Source organism: Mustela nivalis, assembly GCF_964662115.1.
Source record: "Mustela nivalis genome assembly, chromosome: 4".
Lineage (NCBI taxonomy): Eukaryota > Metazoa > Chordata > Mammalia > Carnivora > Mustelidae > Mustela > Mustela nivalis.
The window spans coordinates 140,677,093-140,702,216 of NC_139023.1; the positions used below are offsets into that span (position 1 = coordinate 140,677,093).

General features: G+C 34.9%; 1 protein-coding gene across 2 annotated transcripts in view; it reads left to right on the plus strand.

Annotated features, from left to right (window-relative positions):
* LRBA (LPS responsive beige-like anchor protein) overlaps nucleotides 1-25,124 on the plus strand; it is a 730,800-nt gene that overhangs the window by 528,527 nt on the left and 177,149 nt on the right. For both annotated transcript variants that reach the window (XM_082728100.1, XM_082728101.1), the window contains exons 43-44: nucleotides 183-298; nucleotides 6,106-6,218. In XM_082728100.1, the coding sequence (XP_082584226.1) occupies nucleotides 183-298; nucleotides 6,106-6,218 (229 nt within the window). The remainder of the gene's footprint in view (nucleotides 1-182; nucleotides 299-6,105; nucleotides 6,219-25,124) is intronic.

The window sequence follows — 25,124 nt, forward strand, 5'->3', positions numbered from 1 at the left end:
ATCATGTAATCATTAATTGTACATTGAAACATTTCTTGTATTCATTAGTAAAACATGGACAGAACTTTTTAGAATATACAGATATCATTTTTATGTTAAATATACAGAGTAAGCACAGATATTCATAATTTATTATTATGTTATAATTAAATTGATTCTACATGAAATTCTGTTTTTTGCAGGCGTATCTCATTAGCTAGTCCACGTCAACTCTTTAAAGCTTCTAATATGACTCAGCGATGGCAGCATAGAGAGATTTCAAATTTTGAGTATTTGATGTTTCTCAACACAATAGCAGGTAATCTGTACTTACGTGTTGACTTATTGCAAATGATAATTTTTTTCCAGTGATGTTATTGTGATATTATTAAATTATTATGAGTACTAGTATAAATAGCTTACTTTTATTTTCATTATTACTACGTGAATACCTTATCAAGAGTAATTTTGAAAAGTAGAGTTTACAGTTTTACATATGAACAGCTGGCTGCTTGAGAAAATTAAAAATGGGTATGCACACTTTTTTCTAAAAATCTAAAATGAAAATTTACAACTATTTAATATAGTAAGAATGGATCCATTATGGGATAGTGGAAATGAAAAACCATATATAAAATCTTAACCTGTTAATGACTTAATCAGAAGTGTGTTACATGATCAAACAAAAATGTAACATAGAAAAAAATAAACTTGGTAAAATATTAAGTAAAGGAATACTTACCTTATGATCCATATGTGAAAATCTAGAGTTAATGGTCCTCTGTAAGGTCTGTAATCAAGAAGTATTACTGAACATCACCCATGGAAACTGTTCTCTTTGAAAGAGAATAAAGAACTGAGGGTTCTGGAAAAGGAGATGGGGTAACTGAGTGATGGGCGTTAAGGAGGGCACATAATGTCCTGAGCACGGGGTGTTAAACATAGCTAATGAATCATTGAAAACTACACCAAAAACTATGGATGTGCCACCTGTTGGCTAATTGAATCTAAATAAATATAAGCTAAATTTAAAAAGAGAGAGTAAAGAATAGAAATGTGCCATTACTTTTTGTTTGTAATAATTAGAATGAAGAAAACAGAGAATGTATTTGTAGGACGTTTGAGGTTTCAATTCAGCAAACTGACACAGTTTATATTTGAGGCACAAAGGAGGTACAGAGAGGATAAGGCATGTTGCTTGCTCTCAGAGAAGTTATTTTAAGTACAGATTTTAGCATTTACACGATTCTGGAGCAACGACTATAGATTCAACAAAAGAAATACAAAGTACTATTGTAAATAAAAGTTCAGAGAGAGAGGAAAATTATATTCATCCAGTTGATGGGAGTAAGGAAAAAAATCAGGAAGGATTTCATGTTCATATAAGGATAGATATTACTTTAGTAGAGGTGGTATTTGAGAGATTAGAAGTCACACAACTGAACCAGGAAGAAGTAGAAAGCCTGAACAGACCCATAACCAGTAAGGAGATTGAAACAGTCATTAAAAATCTCCGAACAAACCAAAGCCCAGGGCCAGACGGCTTCCTGGGGGAATTCTACCAAACATTTAAAGAAGAACTAATTCCTATTCTCCTGAAACTGTTCCAAAAAATAGAAATGGAAGGAAAACTTCCAAACTCATTTTATGAGGCCAGCATCACCTTGATCCCAAAACCAGACAAGGATCCCATTAAAAAAGAGAGCTATAGACCAATATCCTTGATGAACACAGATGCGAAAATAGTCAACAAAATACTAGCCAATAGGATTCAACAGTACATTCAAAGGATTATTCACCACGACCAAGTGGGATTTATTCCAGGGCTGCAAGGTTGGTTCAACATCCGCAAATCAGTCAATGTGATACAACACATCAATAAAAGAAAGAACAAGAACCATATGATACTCTCAATAGATGCTGAAAAAGCATTTGACAAAGTACAGCATCCCTTCCTGATCAAAACTCTTCAAAGTGTAGGGATAGAGGGCACATACCTCAATATCATCAAAGCCATCTATGAAAAACCCACCGCAAATATCCTTCTCAATGGAGAAAAACTGAAAGCTTTTCCGCTAAGGTCAGGAACACGGCAGGGATGTCCATTATCACCACTGCTATTCAACATAGTACTAGAGGTCCTAGCCTCAGCAATCAGACAACAAAAGGAAATTAAAGGCATCCAAATCGGAAAAGAAGAAGTCAAATTATCACTCTTCGCAGATGATATGATACTATATGTGGAAAACCCAAAAGACTCCACTCCAAAACTGCTAGAACTTATACAGGAATTCAGTAAAGTGTCAGGATATAAAATCAATGCACAGAAATCAGTTGCATTTCTCTACACCAACAGCAAGACAGAAGAAAGAAAACTTAAGGAGTCCATCCCATTTACAATTGCACCCAAAACCATAAAATACCTAGGAATAAACCTAACCAAAGAGGCACAGAATCTATACTCAGAAAACTATAAAGTACTCATGAAAGAAATTGAGGAAGACACAAAGAAATGGAAAAATGTTCCATGCTCCTGGATTGGAAGAATAAATATTGTGAAAATGTCTGTGCTACCTAAAGCAATTTACACATTTAATGCAATTCCTATCAAAGTACCATCCATCTTTTTCAAAGAAATGGAACAAATAATTCTAAAATTTATATGGAACCAGAAAAGATCTCGAATAGCCAAAGGGATATTGAAAAAGAAAGCCAACGTTGGTGGCATCACAATTCCGGACTTTACGCTCTATTACAAAGCTGTCATCATCAAGACAGCATGGTACTGGCACAAAAACAGACACATAGATTAATGGAACAGAATAGAGAGCTCAGAAATAGACCCTCAACTCTACAGTCAACTAATCGTCGACAAAGCAGGAAAGAATGTCCTATGGAAAAAAGACAGTCTCTTCAATAAATGGTGCTGGGAAAATTGGACAGCCACATGCAGAAAAATGAAATTGGACCATTTCCTTACACCACACACAAAAATAGACTCAAAATGGATGAAGGACCTCAATGTGCAAAAGGAATCCATCAAAATCCTTGAGGAGAACACAGGCAGCAACTTCTTCGACCTCAGCTGCAGCAACATCTTCCTAGGAACAACGCCAAAGGCAAGGGAAGCAAGGGCAAAAATGAACTATTGGGATTTCATCAAGATCAAAAGCTTTTGCACAGCAAAGGAAACAGTTAACAAATTCAAAAGACAACTGACAGAATGGGAGAAGATATTTGCAAATGACATATCAGATAAAGGACTAGTGTCCAGAATCTATAAAGAACTTAACAAACTCAACACCCAAAGAACAAATAATCCAATCAAGAAATGGGCAGAGGACATGAACAGACATTTCTGCAAAGAAGACATCCAGATGGCCAACAGACCTATGAAAAAGTGCTCCATATCACTCGGCATCAGGGAAATACAAATCAAAATCACAATGAGATATCACCTCACACCAGTCAGAATGGCTAAAATAAACAAGTCAGGAAATGACAGATGCTGGCGAGGATGCGGAGAAAGGGGAACCCTCCTACACTGTTGGTGGGAATGCAAGCTGGTGCAGCCACTCTGGAAAACAGCACGGAGGTTCCTCAAAATGTTGAAAATAGAACTGCCCTATGACCCAGCAATTGCACTATTGGGCATTTACCCTAAAGATACAAACGTAGTGATCCAAAGGGGCACGTGCACCCGAATGTTTATAGCAGCAATGTCCACAATAGCCAAACTATGGAAAGAACCTAGATGTCCATCAACAGATGAATGGATCAAGAAGATGTGGTATATATACACAATGGAATACTATGCAGCCGTCAAAAGAAATGAAATCTTGCCATTTGCGACAACATGGATGGAACTAGAGCGTATCATGCTTAGCAAAATAAGTCAAGCAGAGAAAGACAACTATCATATGATCTCCCTGATATGAGGAAGTGGTGATGCAACATGGGGGCTTAAGTGGGTAGGAGAAGAATAAATGAAACAAGATGGGATTGGGAGGGAGACAAACCATAAGTGACTCTTAATCTCACAAAACAAACTGAGGGTTGCTGGGGGGAGGGGGTTTGGGAGAAGGGGGTGGGATTATGGACATTGGGGAGGGTATGTGCTTTGGTGAGTGCTATGAAGTGTGTAAACCTGGTGATTCACAGACCTGTACCCCTGGGGATAAAAGTATATGTTTATAAAAAATAAAAAATTTAAAAAAAAAAGTCATGCCATGTAAAGCTGAAGGCATAAGGAAACATACAAAGGTGGGAAAATGTGATATAGCTAAGGAATGATTAAGGGTATAATTTATACATATGTATATGCATGTACACACCTAAAGTATATATCCATAAAGGTATAATGAGAAAGAAAACTAAAAAGGTAGCAGGGAGACACATTGTGAAATATTTTCTCTCAGTTTGAGGAGTTAGCCGTCCATTTATAGGGCAACTTCTGAAAGTTTTTGAGCAAATAAATGATATTAGTACTATATAGAAAGTTAACTTGGAGGCAGAATGAAGGATAAACTAGAGTGGAGTGAAACTAGGTAGAGAGCACAGTTAGGAAGTAATTATATATAAAAAATAATGAGAGCTTTCATTAGAGGTGTGAAAGTGGGAATTTATAGATTAAATGATGTAAGATTTATAAGGTACAAACAATTTGACATTGGGCTGACTAAATGTAGGGGGTAAAAGAGAAGTGTCAGAAAAGGTTTCCAGGCTTCTGTCCTGAATCATTGGGGGAAATGGTGGTGCCATTACAGAAAGGAAGTCAGAAAAAATGGTCTAGAAAAAGATGATTATTTTACTATGTAGATAGACATCCAAGTTAATATATCAAAAAGAATTTTTAGAAGTATAGTTCAAAGAAGGTATTTGGAATTTGGAGAGAAGACGTTGGATTTCATCTGCATAAATTAGAAATTACCAAGAATGAGTTGAGGTTACCAAGCCAGATAATACAGAAAGCAGTGAGACAAGGTCTGGTGAATGTTCTTGTTCATGACAAGAAGACAAAGGTAAAGTTAGTAAAGGAAAGAAGAGGATGAGTTATCCCAGAGTTTTTAGACCTAAGAGGAGGAAAACTGAGGTATAGCAAATGTCTTGAGATGCAAGGGGAAAGAAAGAGAAAGGTGTTGGTTGCCTGTAACAAATATGGTATGGGAGAATTAAAAATGAGTACAGGCCATGCCTTATAGCTTTAAAGCAAACAGAAAAGGTTGATTGCAAGAACTGAATGGTTGGAGATGAAATGAGAACATTAGATGTGAATTATAGTTTTCTTGTGTAATAGTAAAAAGAGAATGGATTAAGGCAAAAATGAGAAACAGTGAAAGGGACAGAGAGGAGAAGTAACAATGCAAGTTATGAGTGAGGCTGACTCGAGCTCTGTTGAAGGAAATACAGCTCATACAGCTCTCTCCTGTTAGAGAAGAGGAGAAGAGAGGGACTATTATGGAAAACTGGAAGTTAAGGGTTCACATTGAAAAGTCTAAATTTTATCAGTTGAGATGTTCAGTTCACAGCCAGCTGAGGGATAGGAATGAAGAAAGTTTGAATTTATGTCGAACTAAATGAAGATTATATAAGTAGTGACTGAAACGATTCTTAAGTAGTAGTGAGAAACAGAAAACTTACACACTAAGCTTAATGCACATACTTAGCATGAGAGATAATTCAATTAACACATAGATTAAATGCACAGTAATAATTAGGAAGCAACGTTTATGAAATAGTCTACTCTCAAATAGCTCCTCTTGTGCTTAAAGTGTCTTTTAAATGTATCCTCCAAATTCTTTTTAGAGAGTAGAACCAGTGATTTGTTTTGGGTAGTTATTAAATACACTAGAAGGTGGGCTTGAGTCTCACATTATTTAAGATTTGTTTTACATTATTATACTATTACTAAAGGTTCTTATGATACCATTACATTTCCCAAAAGACGGTCCATAGGCATTCAGCAACTATATATAAAGTTTAACTCAATTAATAAAAGTCTATTTACGATGAGAACACTGTCTGGCTCTCAAAGAGTTAAATTGTTACTATTTTTAGCTAATGATATTCCTATTTATCATTTCATTTTATTATTCTAAATGGAGTGGCTTTTTTTCCCTCTCTTAGGACGGAGTTACAATGACTTAAATCAGTATCCAGTGTTTCCCTGGGTCATCACTAATTATGAATCAGAAGAACTGGATCTTACCTTGCCAAGCAACTTCAGAGATTTGTCCAAGGTAATTTTTCAGGAATCATCTGAAATACAGTTGCCTTGCACATCACAATGAATTAGATTATTTTTGATTTTCACATTACTTTCTAAAAATCTTTTTACTATAACTGTAATTTTAATACATTTATCTTTCATATGTATTTTCACTTTCTCAAAATTGAACTTAGAATTTAAATTGAAAAAAAATTTTTTTTTAAATTTTTTTTTTGATTTGACAGAGAGATCACAAATAGAGAGGCAGGCAGAGAGAGAGGAGGAATCAGGCACCCCGTTGAGCAAAGAGCCCGATGTGGGGCTCGATCCCAGCACCCTAAGATCATGTCCTGAGCCGAAGGCAGAGGCTTAACCCCTCAGCCACCCAGGTGCCCCTAAATTGAAAATTTTTGAAAAATGCATGATAAAGTTGGTAACAATGAAAAGTATTTACAATTGTATTCTTTTTTTCTGTATCCATTTAGGAAGACATTATTCTAAAATATTAACTTCTTCAAATGGTGTTAGTATCATGGATACTTCTCACCAGCACTTGTATTAAAAGACAAGTACCAGTACATTACTACAGGTGTCCTACCTGATCTCTTTGCCACCTATTGCCCTTGTCTAATCTATCCCTCACTACCTCAAAATGAATTTTCTTTAAATATAATTTTGAATTATAGAAATCCAGTGATTAAACCTTTTTTCACTTAGTTATTCTGAATGCAGAATTATTCTTTCCAATTCAGAGTTTTGCTTTCTCTGCCTTTAATGTTCATCCCCTACTTAGTGAGTGGCTGACTCTAGTCCTGTAGGTCACCTCTTCATGGAGACCATTACTATTTTCATTCCGTGATATTCTGTCCTCTGTTTCTTTCACAGCACCTAAAATATCCTGAATATTATATACCCTTCTACCTGGTTTGGTCCCCCCTTACTGAACTCTATATGAGGGAGTTCTTGTTCACAATTGTTTTTCTCATGCCTAGCACAGGGCCTGCCATTCACTAAATGTGTTAAATGATAAAATATATATGACATTTCCCCCAAGTTATAAAATATTAACTTTATTCAGTTGTTTAAATGTAAAACATATAAATAAGCAAAAAATACTCCTTATTACCACATATCAATAAGGAATGACTGCATTTTATATTTCTATATGCATATACGTTTATCACACTGTTTTTAAACTATTTTCTTATATCTTAGGTTCTTCAAGAACTCTCCTTTTCTGTCCTAGATTATCAATAAATAGAATATCCTGTATCACTATTTTGTAATATAAAATAAGGGCATATTTCTTTTTAGTTTTTTATCATAGAGAATTTCAAGCATATACAAAAGTAGACAAATTAGCGTAATAAATTTACATCAATTAGTAACCCTGCTTTGGTAATCATCACTCTTATTTTATTTTTATATTCATTTTCTTTCTACTTTCTCTTATTAATTTGAAGCAAATCCTAGATATCTTATCATTCTATTCATAAATATTTCAATATGTACTTCTTTTTAAGGTTTCTTTTTAAAGCATAACCATAATGCCATTAGCAAACCTAAAATATTAGCAATAATTTCTTAATATCATCAAAAGCCTAGTAAGTATGACATTCCAATTGAATTACAACTTTCTGTAATTCTTTTTACTGTGTTTATTCGTATCAGGATCCAAATAAGGACGACACAGTGCATTCAGTTGATACTGATTAAGTCTTAAGTCTCTCCTGTAGGTTTCTCTTCCATCTTTTCTTTTTTTCCAATTGATTAGTTGAAGAAACATAGTTTGTCTTATATCTTTTCTCACAGTATGGATTTTGTTTATTGCATCCCAGTGGAATAGTCTAACAGGTTTCTCCACTTTCTGTATTTCTTATAAATTGGTAGTTTGTTCCAAAGACTGATAGAATTCAGATTGGATATTTGTGGCAATACTGCTTCATAGGAAGTTTTCGCATTCTTCTCATAGAAGGCATGTAATACCTTCTTTACTTCTCTTTTGTGATGTTAGTTGCCATTTATATTTAATGCCTGGATTTACTGGTTATGTAATTATTGCGAAATCATGATATTTACCATCTCTCACTTTAATTTCATTTACAAAATGGAGACTCATTCTGTAACAAGATGCTTTCCTTAATCTACTACTAGGTTATGCAGTGGTACTTTGCATTGGAAAAGCAGAATAAAAGTTTGCTCTTTTTCTCTCTCTTTATTTCATTTTCATAACAGTGACTAGTTCCTAACATCTTCCAATGGGACCTAACTTTCTAAAAAATACATCGTAATGAACTCACAGACTTAAATGTATTTGACATTTCAATCCATTGCAGTGATTATTTTTACTGATGTTCACTCAGTTGTTCCTGTTTTTTACCACAGGGAACTTCTTTAAGTTACTCCTGAGTCATTTTGATATAATCTCAGTAGTCTTTGATAACTTCTATATCTCTGACAGAGTGCTCCATTCTTAACCCTTATTTCTGGCCCAGTTCTAGAACCATCTGTTTCTAATGCTTCTAAGTGATCAACTTGAGAACGTGCCCCTAACATGGCCAGTTCAACCTGCATGTGGAGGATGGCTAGATTGTACCATCAGCCACCATCTTAACCCAGCCCTCAGCTGACCATAAACACATAACTGAGTATAACCGGTATACATACTGAGTATAACTGGTTTTTTTGGGGAGGGGTTTGTTGTTGTTGTTGTTTTAGAATAAGGAAAGTCTTACTTACATCTAGGTATCATATTTGTTCTAAGACCCTGTAGTATTCACTGGAATCTGTAAAACTCTCAAATCAAATAATTGAGGTCTATGTATTAGGTTAACCTGTATAGTGAGTCATGCAGTAGGTCAATAATAAAAACTTGCCAGCTCTTCAATTCTCAGGCTATTATATCCTACTCTCTTTCCATTATTTGAATTTTATGTACATAAAAGTAAAAATCTTATTTTTACTCCTTTAATTTATTAAAATGTAAAATTTGCTTCACAAAATATATTTAAATAAATATCCTTCCTAGAGTTCTAGAAGAACTACCTTTTTAAAAACTTTTTAGACTTTCTTCTGACTTCTATTTAAGCACATAGCTTAGGATTTTTTTTTTTTAAAGATTTTATTTATTTATTTGACAGAGAGAAATCACAAGTAGTCAGAGAGGCAGGCAGAGAGAGAGAGAGGGAAGCAGGCTCCCTGCTGAGCAGAGAGCCCGATGCGGGACTCGATCCCAGGATCCTGAGATCATGACCTGAGCCGAAGGCAGCAGCTTAACCCACTGAGCCACCCAGGCGCCCATAGCTTAGGATTTTTTTGTTGTTGTTGTTTAGAAAGTTTTTTGGTGGGCTCTTCAAGATCTGGTGGGTAGTAAGACAGATTGTGGACAGGGTGCATGTTTCTGTCCTGGTAGAACAGTTACCAGTGATGATAAGCAGGAGGCTACTTGGATATTTTCGCTGAGGCTGTGTTTGTTTTCTGCCATCATTGTACCTGACCAAGAGTTCCTGTAATCATGTTGCCTCCTCCTACCACTGTTCTTTGCCAACTGCCTCTATTTTCTGCCTCTCTCTCTTTTTTTTTTTTAAGATTTTATTTATTTATTTGTCCGGGGAGGGGACACAAGCAGGAGGAGTAGCAGGCTCCCTGCTGAGAAAGGAGCCGGATGCAGGACTCAATTCCAGGACCCCAGGGTCACGATCTGAGCTGAAGGCAGACACTTAACCAGCTGAGCCACCCAGGCATCCCTATTCTCTGCCTCTTGTCTTGGTTCTCTATCTCACTGAAAAAATATTACATGACCAGAGGAAAGCTTCCAAAGCAGTTGTTTGTTTTTTGTTTTTTAAACTATATGGTTTCTTTTGTTATGACAGTTCATTAAAGTAATACCAGCAAAATGCCTTAATGGATTATTTGCCAGATAAATAGATCCTTTATTAAAATTGAATTTTATTTGTATATAGCTATTTCTATAGAGCTTGCCAAATACTTTTGTTGGGTGGGTAAAATACTGTTTTAACTAATGCCTTTGCAATTTATATTCTGTATATGATAAATAAGGCCATTTTTATACCCCACTAGATTACCAATAATGATTTTGCTCTTTTTATTTTGTTAGATTTGTAAAAGTGGTAGAGGGCCTCAAAACTAAAGGAGTTGCTTTCATTAGTCTTTCCATATATGTCCATATCCACTATATAAAGGCATAAAAAATATAATTTTGATGATTTGGTGCCTTTAATTGTAGTAGTGGTACCCATTTTTATATTTTGTGAGATTTTTTGAGAGATTAGTACTTTGGGCTGAGGAAAGAATGTAAAGAATGCTTTCAACAAGAACTAAAGGACACATACTTGAATAATGAATAGTAATGTAATTAGCAGGGCTGGGAAGAAGTGGGGAGCTCTAACACTCAACCACATACATATCTTATAACTTACAAAGCAGTGGTGGTTCAAATGCTATAAAAGTCATTCAAGTTCAAGAAAATGGAATTCTAGTACTAACTGTTTTCATTAAATAATGATGGATATAAGTGAGTATGGAATTAACTACATTATTTTAAGTGAAATAAGCATGTTCGATTTTTGAAAATTGTGCTTTGCATGTATAAAGTGGTAGTAATTATTTACTTTATAAAAATATCTTATTCCTTTTGGCAGTAAAATCTTCCATAATGTTTACAGTGTGATTCAATTTTCAGATATTTGTTTACATGCATATTTCAGGGATATATCTCATACACAAGATGAGTTGTATCTGTCTGAGTAATTATTATAAGAGATTTATATTGAAATTTTTCCCATAGTATACATTTAGCAAACATTACTATTTGTTTAAACTTACAGAATTGTAGAAAACATTCTGTGCAAAGCTTTATTTAAAATGTAGACAGATCTTATCCACATTCTTTAACAGATTATATACCTGACTGGCTTTAAAACATACTGAATTATTTATGCATATTTATGTCCATTTAATTTTCTCAATGATGCTTTTCAGAGGAGTTTTAGAAGCTTTGATACAAAGCTACAATTTTACTTGGTTATTTCTTCCATGTTACACAGAGAATTTTCTTTTTGAAGCTGAATTAGTATAATCAACACCTTTTCTTCTATACTATTTTTCTGATCATTCTTTGCGAAAAGAGTTCAATGAAAGATGTAAAAAATGTCTTCTTGAAGGTGTAAACTTTTATGCACACTATCTCTTTATAATAATTTTAAATTAATATTGTCACTCTGTTGAGAAGATCAAATATGTCTGTGTAGAAGATCAAATAGAAAATCTGCTGAAAATTAATTTCTTATATGTGTGTTTTGAGAAAGCCCTCATTTAACATAATGGTTTAATTTATTCTTTCAAAGCTAAAAAAGTAGGAATGAATGTTGAAGTTGATTTTTTTCCCTTCACTTTCCCAGTTGTTTCATCACTGCTCTACAATTCTGACTGTTGAGAAGACAGATCTAACCACTTGGGAGAGACTTTAATCTGTATTTTACAATTATACATAGATTTTTATATTTTGACAACCTCGTTGGGAGAGATGGGAATGAACATTTTCTTTTTGTCTTGTCTTTATAAGAAAATATAATTAGGACAGTAATATATTTATAAAATGTCATATCATAAAAACAAATTATGATGGCAGAATGTTTCAGTATCAGGGCTTTCTTTGTAGATTAGAAAGATTTTCTCTGCCACCATGATTTCTTCTTTTTCCCTTAGTAGGAAATGGATTGTGTAAACCAATTTTCTAAAAGAGAAAAGCCCCGATACTCTGAGGCAATTATTTCTCTTCTAATTGATTCACACAATTATTTTGAATTATTTAATATATGTATCATAACTTCAGTGCCTATTCTAAAAAATGAGTTTGTTCTTACATTGAAAAGCAGTCACTAACCATTAGCTTCCAAATAAAAACTTAGCTATAGATTAGCTATAGGGGGGAATATGCCCTTTTATTATTGTTAACTAATATTTATTGAGGATTTACTTTTGTTAAGCTCTTATTTAAGTATATTATATGTGTTAACTTTTTTTTTAACCCTCACAAAGTCCTTATAAGGTAGGCCACATTATTCACTGTCTTTTTTACAGAGACAGAGACAGAAACTAAGGCAGTATGAAGTTAAGCAAGTTGTACAAAGTCACACAGATAGTGGCTAGCACCAGAATTTAAACACTAAGCCAGTGTTTTTCAAACTGCAGTTTACAATGAGCATTTTAAAAAACGAATAGAAAAACTTAAAAAGTAGTAACTGTGCAACAACAAAATAAACAAAAACCAAATAAGCAAAAAACAGAATCTCAAACCTATAAATGTAGAAAACAAACTGGTGGTTGCCAGCAGGGAAGGGGTTGGGGGTTGGGCAGAATGGGTATAGGAGAGTGGAAGATACAGGCTTCCAGTTATGGAATGAATAAGTCATGGGGATGAAGGTACAGAATAAGGAATTTAGTGAATGATACCATAATAATGACATGTTCAAAAAGATGGTACCTACACTTGTAGCGAATCAGCATAATGTATAAACTTAACATATATATATAAACATAAATAATATATGTATAAATATATACATAAATAATATATAAATATAATGATAAATCACTAAGTTATGTACCTGAAACTAATGCAAAATTGTGTGTCAACTACACTCAAGATAAATAAATAGGTAGATATTATAGAGAAAAAAATGAAGGAAGCTTAAGATTTAAAAAAAGAAGTATCAGTGTGCGTTATATATGAATCTTTGGCCTAAGCCGCGTGTGTGTGTACATACATGTGTGTGCACTGGTTTATGGTTTAAAGTGACATATTTCTTACTAAAAACTAAAAGTTTGGGCCCAGAATGTTTGAGAAGTATTGCAGGGTGCTAAACTGGGTTTTGGCATCAAGTTCTAAGTCTGTTTTAATGTTATTTTGTCAAGTTGCCTTTCACCTCTCATGCTGAAATACATGGTAAAATGTAACCAACTTTCCAGTGCTTTAAAAAGGAAAGCTCTTCCAAATTGTTCCTCTTAGTGTGTTTGTTCCAGGTTATTCTCTAAGCTTTTTTTTGTTTGTTTGTTTGTTTTGACTAAGCCTGTTTTATGAAAAAGCTGAATCTTTGGCTAAAACTGTTGAATCCCTGATGTTACAACTTGAGTATTCATTTATTTTTTATTTGTTTATTTAATAATATTGTGTGCCAGAGACTCTTAGTTTAGAAATTCAAAATAACAAGGTAGTTAACTACTATCCTACTAAAAAGTAAACTGAAGATTGGGATAAAAAAGCAGAAATGACTAATGTATAAGCAAGTATTTTATTTTTTAAAACTTAGAGCTTACATTCCAAAAATGAAGGAAAATCCTTAAAGAGAGTTTGAGGTAGAAGGAAAAGAAAAATCATCCATTTTTCAGCTTTATAGTGCTAGAGCCATGTAAGCTTGTTCTTTTGGTTCAGGGTGCCGAACGAAGAATTAGGGGAAAATGAACCTGCACCAGGATTGCCTGATTCTTGCTTGCAGTATAGGAATTCAGGGAGAATTCACTATGATCCTATCTTCAAACTGAATTTTAAATTTTGATCCAAGCCCTAATAAATCATAGTTTTGGTTTTTTTTTTTCAATCTGTGTTATAATGTTATACCATTCACAACTCTGTGCCCTCGTCTGGAGCAAAATGTTTCTGAAGAGTAAATTCTCAGATAACATAAGTGAACTGAATGACAAAACTCTCTTGAATGTATTTATTTGCTTACGAGTTGCAGTTATTTGTCCTTAGTATTTATTGTTTCTTCTTCTCTTTCTTTGTTTAAAGGAAAAGTAGGTGATTTTCTTTCCATGTCCCTCATTTATCTTTTACCATTTGGTTGTGTATTTTTATATGTGAGATATTTCTCCCTAACACACACATTTAATATACAGCTTCATCTTGACCTGGAATTGACTACCGACATTTAACTGTTGTTGATCAGACAGCACTTCTTTATCTCTTTAAGTTTTAAGTGCTGTTTCTGACGAATGCCAGTCCTTTTAGTCCTGTTCTGTAACAGATATACCAGGAATCAGTATACCATCTAGATGTCACAGAGGGAAAAGAACACTTTTGGGGGGGGGAGGGGAATATTGTTTAAATATGATAGGTGTTACAGCACCCCCTTTTTAAAAATGTATTAAGCTTTAGTCAAATCAAAGGAATTCAAATTTTATTAAAAACCTTGTGATTTTACAACAGTAAGTAATGGATGTTAAAGCATTTCAGTAAAACGTAAATACAGAGAAAGAAAATAATTACCCCGTGCTTGGATTTTGGTGTTTGTTTGTTTTGTTTCTTTGCTGATAAAATATATTTTAGTACTTTAATTTTGGCACCAAATATGGATGCTGTTATATGCCACATTGATGTTGGATATTTTGGTATAAATTATCTCTCTTGCCTTGGGGAGTTTACAGTCTAATCAGCTGAAGAATGATGTGGGGAAAGTTTAGAATCTATTTGTTAGATTTTGAGGGAAGCCCTATTAGGGGCCTTCCTTTATAAACAAAATTTTACATATGCTATCTCCTTGAATCCCCTCAACAATACTATAAGGAAAGTATTATCTTTATTTTACAGATAAGGAAACTAAGATATAGAGAGGTTAAGGATCTCCCCAAAGTCACACATTTTCCAAGTGTTAAGGCTGAGATCTCAGATCTGTCCCTGTCAGTGAACTGGTAGACTTTAGGAATAAGTGGAAAGAGTATTTTTGATTGTTTGCATTTGTGTCTACTTCTTCCCCAAATCTAACCATTCTTTCCTTTATCTTGGCAAAAGGAAAGAGATATGTAACTTTTTTGGAGAAATTATACCAGAGAAGTTTCTTATTTGAGAACACCAAGAACAGCAGAGGACGGGCTGATGGGAAGGAATGGAAAACTGGAGGATGAACTGAAAGCTTTAAGTACTGAACAGTGAAGACCCCCAGATCCCTTTTGTTGTCATGCTATCAGAGCTCTGGCAGCTTATACCAGCCCCACCCTTTAAGACAGAAGATTGTATTGCGCTTTGAACATATTGACTGGCTCAAGACAAAAGACCGAAAAAATACTAACATTTAGGGAGCCCATCTGATTGCCCTTCAGTGAAGTCTGTAAGCTCACAGTGCTACTTAGGTTCAGTGGACTTCAGTCAGCTCTTTTGTGCCTCATTCTAAAAGTGAAGGTACTACCAAGCCGTTAGCGAACATTTAAAGACAGTCTCCAATGTGAAAGATAACAAAGACTAAAACAAATAGAAAAATAAAAAGAAACTAGAAGAAACAAAGACAATTCAGGAAACAGAAAAAGCCTTACAAGCAAAATCAGAATAAATGTCCTCACAGAGATAATAGAAAACTATCACATTAATAGAAAAAGGAAAATGATGCTCTAGAAAGTAGAATATTACTGCAGATGGTTTTTAAAAAATATACCAAAATGCTATGTGAAAGTAGCCTAGACAGTTAAAATTAGAGGACTACAGTAGGAAATCTTTGGACTTAGATAGCATATTATCTGAGTCTGTTTTCATTTATTAATAAGGGACCTTTCTCAGTTACTTAATTGGTGATGGGGGGGCTCTTATATAGCAAATTGCTATGTATTATTATATGTAGTATTATGTAGTTATTTATATGCTACTGAAGGAAAATTATCATGAGTACACTGACCTTAAACTTTAAATTATTATTTATTTGTTCAGTGTGATGTATTTAGTTTAAAATATGGTTGTGCCACTCTTTCCTCAAAATGTGAAATAAGTTTAGCAAAGTGTGAACATAATATGTATATTTGGAGAGAGAGAGAGAGATTGTGTTGCATTAACAAAATTTGCTGAAGTTTTGTTTTTAAATCAGGAAGTCAGTCTGTTTTTTGTGACCTTTGTTAAAATTTACCTTTTCTAAGTATATTGCAGATTTGGTTTTCTACCTTCTAGTAGTTTTTAAATGAGTCTAACAGAGGTTAACCTTACACTTAATTTAAGCAGCCTTCAATGACATTGTTTTTTAACATTAGTCAGAAGATGATAAACTGAAGTAACTGAAATGGATTGTGGTTAGTATTACTGTCAGGGTGATGAATAATCCTGACATACACCAGCAACACACTGCCAGTCAGTAATCCTCAAAGTGAAGTATTTATTCTGTAATCATCTGAAGTTACTATGGTGTGGAGTGACCATTCATTATTATTTATAAATGAATTGTTTTATTTACACAGCATTGCCAGTTTATCCCTTAATCCTTCCCGTTTTCTTAGTTTAGTGCTGGGTGTACTAACTTGGGTAGATTCAGAGTAGGGAACATAGACCTACCATGAATTTACATAAAGATTGTTTTCAAAACACCTAGAAATTGGTTTGTGTTTTTAAGAATTTTTGTTTAAAAAAATTAAAGTTGAAGTTTAGTATTTGTAGCTTTTTTTATATGCTTGTGTGTGTCAGATTTTCAACTTCTCATTCTTGTATTTCCCTCTGATCTTCAAAACTTATTTTTATGTGAATTTGTAGTGTTGGGGGGGCAGTTACTACTTTTATTTTAGTTAAGGGTTAATTGACCTACAACATTCTATTAGTTTCAGGTCTTCAAAATAGTTATTGATATTTGTATATATTGCAAAATGATCACCACAGTAAGTCTAGTTAAACATCTATAGTGTGCATTTTAGAGTGGATGATGTAGTATCTTTTTTTAAAGTCACATGTCCACATTCCTGTCCAGTTCTTTATTCCCAAAGTCTACTTAACTTGAATTCAACATTAGTTTATGTTGAACAAATGTGATGATTCAAATAATTACTAATTTGCTGGTTAACTTTTATAGACATTATTCTGAGGACTGGGCCAGGAACAAAAGTGAATGAAATAGTCTTTACTTTTTAAAGAGTCTTATAATTTAGTGTATGTTATATATGAACCATTTATAGAAGAATAATCTAAGCAGAAACATTTTATTTCTGTGTGACTTAATTTTAAACTCTCCCACTTTTAGAAAAGGATTTTTGTTTTTAAGTGAGTTCATGATTTATGATGTCAACCAGGTTTTTGGAAGTGGAAAAAGGTTAAATTCTAAAAACAAGAAACAGTGGCTCAATATAAAAGGGAGAATAGACAATTAGTTACATTTTTTAATGTTAGGAAGAAAAGAAAATTAGTAGTTTCACTTAGAAAGATATCCTGTAGGTGCACCTGGCTGGCTTAGTTGGAAGAGCATTCAACTCTTGATCTCAGGGTTGTAAGTTTGGGCTTCACGTTGTGTGTAGAGATTACTTAAAAATCTTAAAAAAAAAAAAAAAAAAAGATAAAAGAAAGATATATCCTGTGAAACTATATTAACTTTTTTACTTTAAAAATGTATTTTAAGTTAGTAAATTAGTGAAGTTTTAAGTCTAGTGTGACATATATCAGGAAATTGTTCAAAAATCTGGGTGATACCTTCCTGATAAATAGGCAAGATAATTAAAAGACATTAGTAGCATTCAGAACTGTTCAGATCATTTATAGCCCTATTGTTTAATGCCCTTGATAAACTTGAGGTATTACCTTCTTTATTGCATCTTTGTAAGATTCTGTCAGGGGCCCTAATTTGTTCAACAGTTTCACTAATATCACAAATTGATCATACAACTCACTTTGCGGTAATGAAAATAAAAAATTTTAAGTGATTTTTGCATAATAAAATGCATGAAATATTTGAGTGAAATATGAAACAAAAATGTGAAGTTTTACATTTAGTCTTAGAAATTTGTAGTACAAAAAAAACGGGAAGAAAGGATAAAGTAAAGTCGGAGTTAAAAATATCAGTGGCAGTAGTGTTGTTAATGGGAGGGAAGATCAAAATGTGGCATTTGTTCCTGGCGTGTAGCCCCTGGTCACTTAGAGGGGACTGTTTACTCCAAGAATGTCAATTCACCGTATACATGTGTATATACGAGAGAGACTATCTTACTGAAGAAGTTGAAAGCTTAGTTGACTATATGCTTATTGTTAACTAACAGTGATTTGGCTTTTGTAAAACCAAATTGGGTCAAACATAATTATTATTACACTCTTATATTGTGGCTTATAATGTGACCTATTTTTAATCTGTAATGTAGGTGCAAGGTAAGTATTGAACTTCATTTTTTTTACAAATGGAAGTCCAGTTCTTTCAATACCATTTTTTGAGAAGACCATGTTTTCTCATGAAATGTCTTGGCACCTTTGTAAATAAATTGCTATAGATGTGTGGGTCCATTTCTAAACTCTGTTCTGCTCAATCAGTTTATCTTTTCTTATATACATACCACACAGTATATCTTTTCTTATAGCTTTATAGTAAGTCATAAAGTCAGATCATGTGACTCCTTTTTTTTTTAATTACTTTAGCTATTCTGGTTTCTCTATTTTTCATATAAATTTCAGAATTAGTTTATCAGTCCTGCTGAGATTTTGATTGAGATTATATTTCATTGGTAGACCATTTTTACTAAAAATTATGTGTTAATAATACTGAATCTTTCAGTCCATGGATGTGGTTTAATTTCCATTTCTTTAGATTTTCTTTAGTCTCTCTCTAATGTTTTGCAGCTTTTGGCGTATGATTATTATACATACTCTGTTAACTTCCCTTTAAATTTCATGTTTTTTAAGAGTTATAAAATTTTCACTTTCAGTTATTATTTTTTGATACAGAATCACAATTAAATTTTATACATCAATCTTGTATTTTGCAACCTTGCTAGACTGAATTTTGCAACCTTGCTAGAGTTTTTGGGACTTCGTGCATTAAGGAATATATCATCTCTGAGTGAATACTTACTGGATTGTACAGTGTTGACCCCAAGTGCTGAGAATGCCTTGCCGTTGGTCTTAGGGGAAAAGTATTCATTCTTTCACCATTTTGTATATTAGCCACTAGGTTTTTCGTAGATGCCCTTTATCAGGTTGAGGAAGTTTCCTACTGTTTCTAGTTTGTTAAAAATTTTCATTATCATTGAATATTGAATTTTATCAGATACTTTTTCTGAGGATAATCATATAGTTTTTCTTTTTTAGTCTGTTAGAATGGTAAATTTTATACTAGTTGATTTGGGATTCATTTCTGAGATAAATCATACTTGATCATGATGTGTTATTTTTTTGAATTTGATTTGTTAATATTTGCCAAAGAATTTTTGCATCTGTGTTCATGAAGGATATTTGTCTGTAATGTCCTTATCTAGTTTTGACATCAGGGTAATGCTGGCAGAACAAAATCAGCTTTAAAGTTATTCCTTCTTACCCTGTTTCCTGGAAAAGATGGTGTAGAAGTTATTTCATCCTTTAAGTTTTAGTGGAATTCGTCATTGAAACCATTTGGGCCAGGAGTTTTATTTCTGGGAAGGTTTTTTTTAAAACTTCAAATTAAGTTCATAGATTAAGGGCTATTCATATTATCTTTCTGTTATTGAATGAATTTTGGTAGTCTGACTAGCAGATTTTACTTATTTCATTTTTTATTCTTGATTTTGGTAGTTTTCTTTTTCTTTCTCGCCCTCTCCCCCCCCACCCCACCACCCCCTCTGGATCAGCCTGTCTATGGATTTTGTTTATTTTTCTATTGCTTTTTCTTGTTCCGTTTCAGTGATCTTTACTTTGTCTACTATTCTTTTTGATTTGGATTTAATTCCTCTTCTTTTTTAGTATTCTAATGTGGAAGCTTTAACCTATTGATTTGAGATCTCTTTTTGTTTCTAATGTAAAAAACTTAATGCTACCTGTTTTTCTCAACACTGATTTACAAGGTCCAACAAATTTTTGTATATTGTGTTTTCATTTTTATTTCATTGAAAATTTTTTCTAATTTTCCTTGTGATTTTCTCTTTGACCCATGGATTACTGAGAAGAGTATTGTTTAATTTCCACAGGTTTGGAGAGAACATCCTTCTCTTGTTGATTTCTAGTTTGATTCCATTATGATTGGAGAATATACTTTGTATGATTTTCAGTTTTTAAAATTAGTTGAAATTTGGTTTATGGCCCAGAACATGGTCTGTGTTAGTTAATGTTCCATGTGTACTTGAAAAAAATGCTTCTTCTGTGTTAGGTTAAGTGTTCTATACATGTCATTTACAACCAGTTAGAATAAAATTGGTTGACAGTGTTGTTCATATCTTAGATTTCTTTGCTGATTTTCTGCTTGTTCTGTTGGTTACTGAGAGACGAAGGGAGTAGTATTGATGTCTCCAATTATGATTTAGATTTGTCTATATATTTTTTCATTTCTGTCCATTTTTGTTTTATGTATGTGAATCATTTGTTTTGGGGTACATGTTATGAGTTGAATTGTGTCTCCCAAAACAATATATTGACGTCTCACAAGGAAGGAGGTACCTATAGATGTGACCTTATTTGTAAAGAAGGACTTTGCAGATGTAATCAAGTTAAACTGAGGTCATTGGGGTGGGCCCAAATCCAATATGACTGGTGCCCTTACAAGAAAACTAAGGCACCGTATTAAGACAGACATCAGGAGTGAATACCATGTGGTGATGGAGACAGGGATTGGAGTTCTGTTGCCACGAGCCCAGGGAACATGTTGGGATCCAGGAAACTGGAAGAGGCAAGGAAGCATCTTCCCTCTAAAGGCTTCAAAGAGAACATGGCTCTGCCAACAACTTGATTTTGAACTTTTAAACTCCAAAGTTGTGAGACAATAGATTTCTGTTGTTTTAAGCCACTCAGTTTGTGGTACTTTGTTACAGGAATCCTAGGAAACAATTTTAAATTTTTATGATTTCTGGATAAATGGATCCCTTTATCATTATGTAATGTAACTCTTTATATTCCGTGTTCCGAAGGCTACGTTTTCTGATCTTAATATAGCCATGACAGCATTGTTTTATTACTTGCAGTTATCTTTTTCTGTTACTCTACCTTAAAATTTACCCCCCCCCCCATGGCTGTGTCCAGTCTGCATTTAAGGTCATCAAAAGAATTATCCTCTGATTTTTTTTTTCTTTTGTTTCTAGCATTTATATTTGATTCTTTTTTTTATAGTTTCCTGCTCTGCTGAAATTTCCCACCTGTTCATGTAAGTTTTCCACCTTTTCCCCTAGATTTTCTAGCATGTGAATTGTAGTTACTTTAAATAGCCTTTCTGATAGTTCTAACATCTGCATTCTCTCTGAGAATAGTTCTTTTGATTGCTTTGTCTCTTCACAGTAGGTCATTTTTTTTCTTAGTATTTTAAGCATCTCATAATTTTTGGTTTAATATCAGTAGAGACTGGGATATGAATACTATTTTATGCCCAGAACTGTGGGTGCTTTTTTGTAGGTCAGACAATTTGTGTGGGGAGTTCAGTCAATCCAGGCAATAGGTGAGCTCAATTGGGTTTCTTATTATCATTGTTACTTTAAGCACAGCACAGACTTCACAAATTCCTCCATTCTTTCCATTTGAATTTGTCCTTAGTATGGATCCTAGGGTCCTAGAGATTTTGTCTCGCTGTTTCTGTTCCACTCTCTGGCAGATCCTCTATGCCTGTGCCACTGAGGACTTCTCTCTACTTTCTTTCCTTTCCCCATGAGTAGATTGCTGTTGCTTGATACTCAGTACCAGGCTTATGGTCGGGGTAGGGGAATTCCTTCATTCCGAACCAGCATCATTCTTTTTTTTTTTTTTAAAGATTTTATTTATTTATTTGACAGAGATCACAAGTAGGCAGAGAGGCAGGCAGAGAGAGAGGAGGAAGCAGGCTCCCTGCTGAGCAGAGAGCCCGATGCGGGACTCAATCCCAGGACCCTGGGATCATGACCTCAGCCGAAGGCAGAGGCTTTAACACACTGAGCCACCCAGGCACCCCAGCCATCATCACTCTTAAGCAGACCTTGCGGGGTTTTCTCAGTGGGCCTTCTCATCCTTCTTGTCTGTACCCTGCATGACATCCAGACTTTGCGTTGTGTCTGTGGCAAGTCACAGGCATGAGAGGTTTTCTTGTCCCTCTCCCAGTAGTAGCAGACCTCTCCTTTATATCAGTACAGAACCCTGGCTCAAAGAGGGTTTTTTCCCTTTCTCCTAAGTGAAAGGGCTTTTGCTTTTATTCTACCCCAGAAGCAGTAGATTTTTGTCTGGTCCTCTGGTAATATAGAATGTCTTATCTCTCTTCCAGGCCCTGGGATGAGAGCATTTGGTATTCCTCCCCTATCAGCCTAAGGGTTTTGATTCATTTTAAGAGTGAGATTAGGGGAAGTAGGTGGTATTTGTGCTTGTCCTCCTTAATACCAAGTTACATTCTATCTCGAAACTTTCTGATTGTCCAAACCACCTTCTATGTTCTTTGTGGCTCCCAGTCATTGAGAGTGTGCTAAGACCTGTGAGTATCCCAAAGTTGAGGGTTTCAGTCAGCAGTAGGTGCAAGCTGATTGGAAGCCAGAGGCTCTGGCAGCAGCTTTTTAAAGTTTGCAAGTAGACTTCTTTTAGGGGAAGTCTGGGAGCTGGACATTGAGCCCTGGTAGGGAGCGGGGGATTGGGGGGGTGGGGGAGGAGTAGGGGTGGGGGCGATGATAGCCTTTTAAAAAACTCTTTGTGTGCTGCAGTCCTGTGAGACCTTGTGAACAGAAGCCCCAATGGCCATGTGAACTGGGTGACCAAGGGATCCATCTTCTAGGTGGCAGCCATGAAAGCAGAAGTGCCAGTCCTGTGCACAAGCTCTTTCCAGAGAGATATTGGTGATTTGGAGAGGGCTACAGGAAAAATGCAGAGGTAGTGTCTGCTGGCTTCTCTGGTAGCAGGGGAGGATTGCACTTCTTAGATGTGTGTTAAGTTAGGATCCTGACACTCGGGCTGCAACTTTTAAGATGTGCAACTAGACCTCTTTCAAGGAAGGACTGGGAGACTGGCATTTCTCTCTGCTGTCTCAGCACTGAGCACTAGGGGATAGTCAAGCTGAGTCTCCTGAGCTAGTGTAGAACTGTGCGATTTTGGTTTGGTTTTGCTGTTGTCTTATGGTCTCATGGATGTGAGCCTCATTGGCTTTCAGAGCTAGGTGTTCTGGAGGGCCTCTCTCACAGGTGGAAGTCTTAATTGGGGTGCTGGATGTTGGGTCCAAAAATCTTCAGTCTTAAAGAAGTTGTGAGTTTTGAGTTTCTTCCCAATTGGACGCTACTATGTTGGAGGTGGGATTTATGGCAATAGTGTGCACAGCCTTTACCTGTTATTATGTGCGTATTTTCTTGTTGTCTGATAATGTAGCTCTGCTAGTTATAGGATTTCTTCAAGAGGGAACTGATATGTGTGTAACTGTAGATTTAGTTTGTCCATCGGAGGAAATGAGCTCAGGAACCTCTTATGTCATCATCTTGGACTGGAACGCCTGATGTTAATGGTTTTAACTGTTTCTTTAAGTGGTGAGATGAATCTTTCTGAAAATGAATAGGTTTTATTATATCAGCCTTGAGCCTCTTTGGTGTATATCATTTTCATAATTGCTGAAAATATTTTTTTTTCCTTTGGCCTTGGATTGTTAAAATTGGTGTTTTGTTTTTGTTTTTTTGGTGGCGGGGGAGGGTTTCCTTCTAGGCATTTAATTTAACATTGCCATTGGATTATCAGATTATTTTAATCAATTTCTGTGCCTTTCTCAAATTCAGGTAAAAACCTGTAGTAAAAATCATGTAATAAAAGCTGTAGCTGAATAACATAGAACTGCAGAGGCTACTAAATCTACCATTGTGAGCATTTGAAATGATTTAGATTCTACATAGGCACGATAAGTGGAATATTTACTTTTTCCTAGGCTGTGTTTGTTAAATTGAAATAGTATAGTAGGTATATGTTTAACACCACTTGCAAGAAAGTGTGTTTTCAAGGGATTAAACCTGCTCTGGTACTTGAAAACAAAAGTGCTTATTTGTTAACTCTAAAAGCCACAGTAGTGTGCCAATGAAATTTTTTTCTTGACAATATTAAATAAAATGTAGAGTGTGTGAAGATAAGTGCCAAACCATTTCAGCCATATATAGCATATGACAAAATACCCTAAAAGCCAAGGTTGAGTAAAAATGCTGATCAGGCTGTTTGTTATACTTGTCATTTAGATAAAAGAGCTGCTACAACTGACACAAAATAGTACTGCACCCCCTAACAGTGGCAACATTGCTTAAATGACAGAGACTATCCATTTATTTTCTTCTCTCAGCGGTGGGGGAAGAAGGCAGGTGGTGAAAAAACAGAATAAAATTCAGTGGCTTCTTTAAAAAGCTTTAGCAGAACAGAGAATTTTTTTTTAAAAGATTTATTTATTTACTTATTTGATAGGCAGAGAGGCAGGCAGAGAGAGAGGAGGAAGCAGGCTCCCCGCTGAGCAGAGAGCCCGATGTGGGGCTCGATCCCAGGACCCTGATGACTTGAAACAAAGGCAGAGGCTTTAACCCACTGAGCCACGCAGGCACCCCACAGAGAATTTTAAGGCTCTTATTGGGTTCATGGATATGGATGTATAAATACAGAAGTTAAGCGAAAAGTAAAACCATGAACTTTGGGGACAATATTTTCCTTTTTGTTCACCTTTTTTTTTTTTAAAGACCCTATTCATTTATTTGACAGAGAGAAATCACAAGTAGACGGAGAGGCAAGCAGAGAGAGAGAGGGAAGCAGGCTCCCCGCTGAACAGAGAGCCCGATGCAGGACTCGATCCCAGACCCCGAGACCATGACCCGAGCCGAAGGCAGCGGCCCAACCCACTGAGCCACCCAGGCGCCCCTGTTCACCATTTTTTTTAAAGCTGTTTGTGCAAAGCATCTTTCGGTGCCCCAAGCAAGATATTTTTTGTTTGTTTGTTTAGATATGAAAACTTCTGCTGAAGTGATACTTATACACATTAGATAAGTAGGGATAAAAATGTACTAGCACATTTTCAAAAGGATATTTAAGCTGAACCTCCCACGAAAGGATTCCAATGAC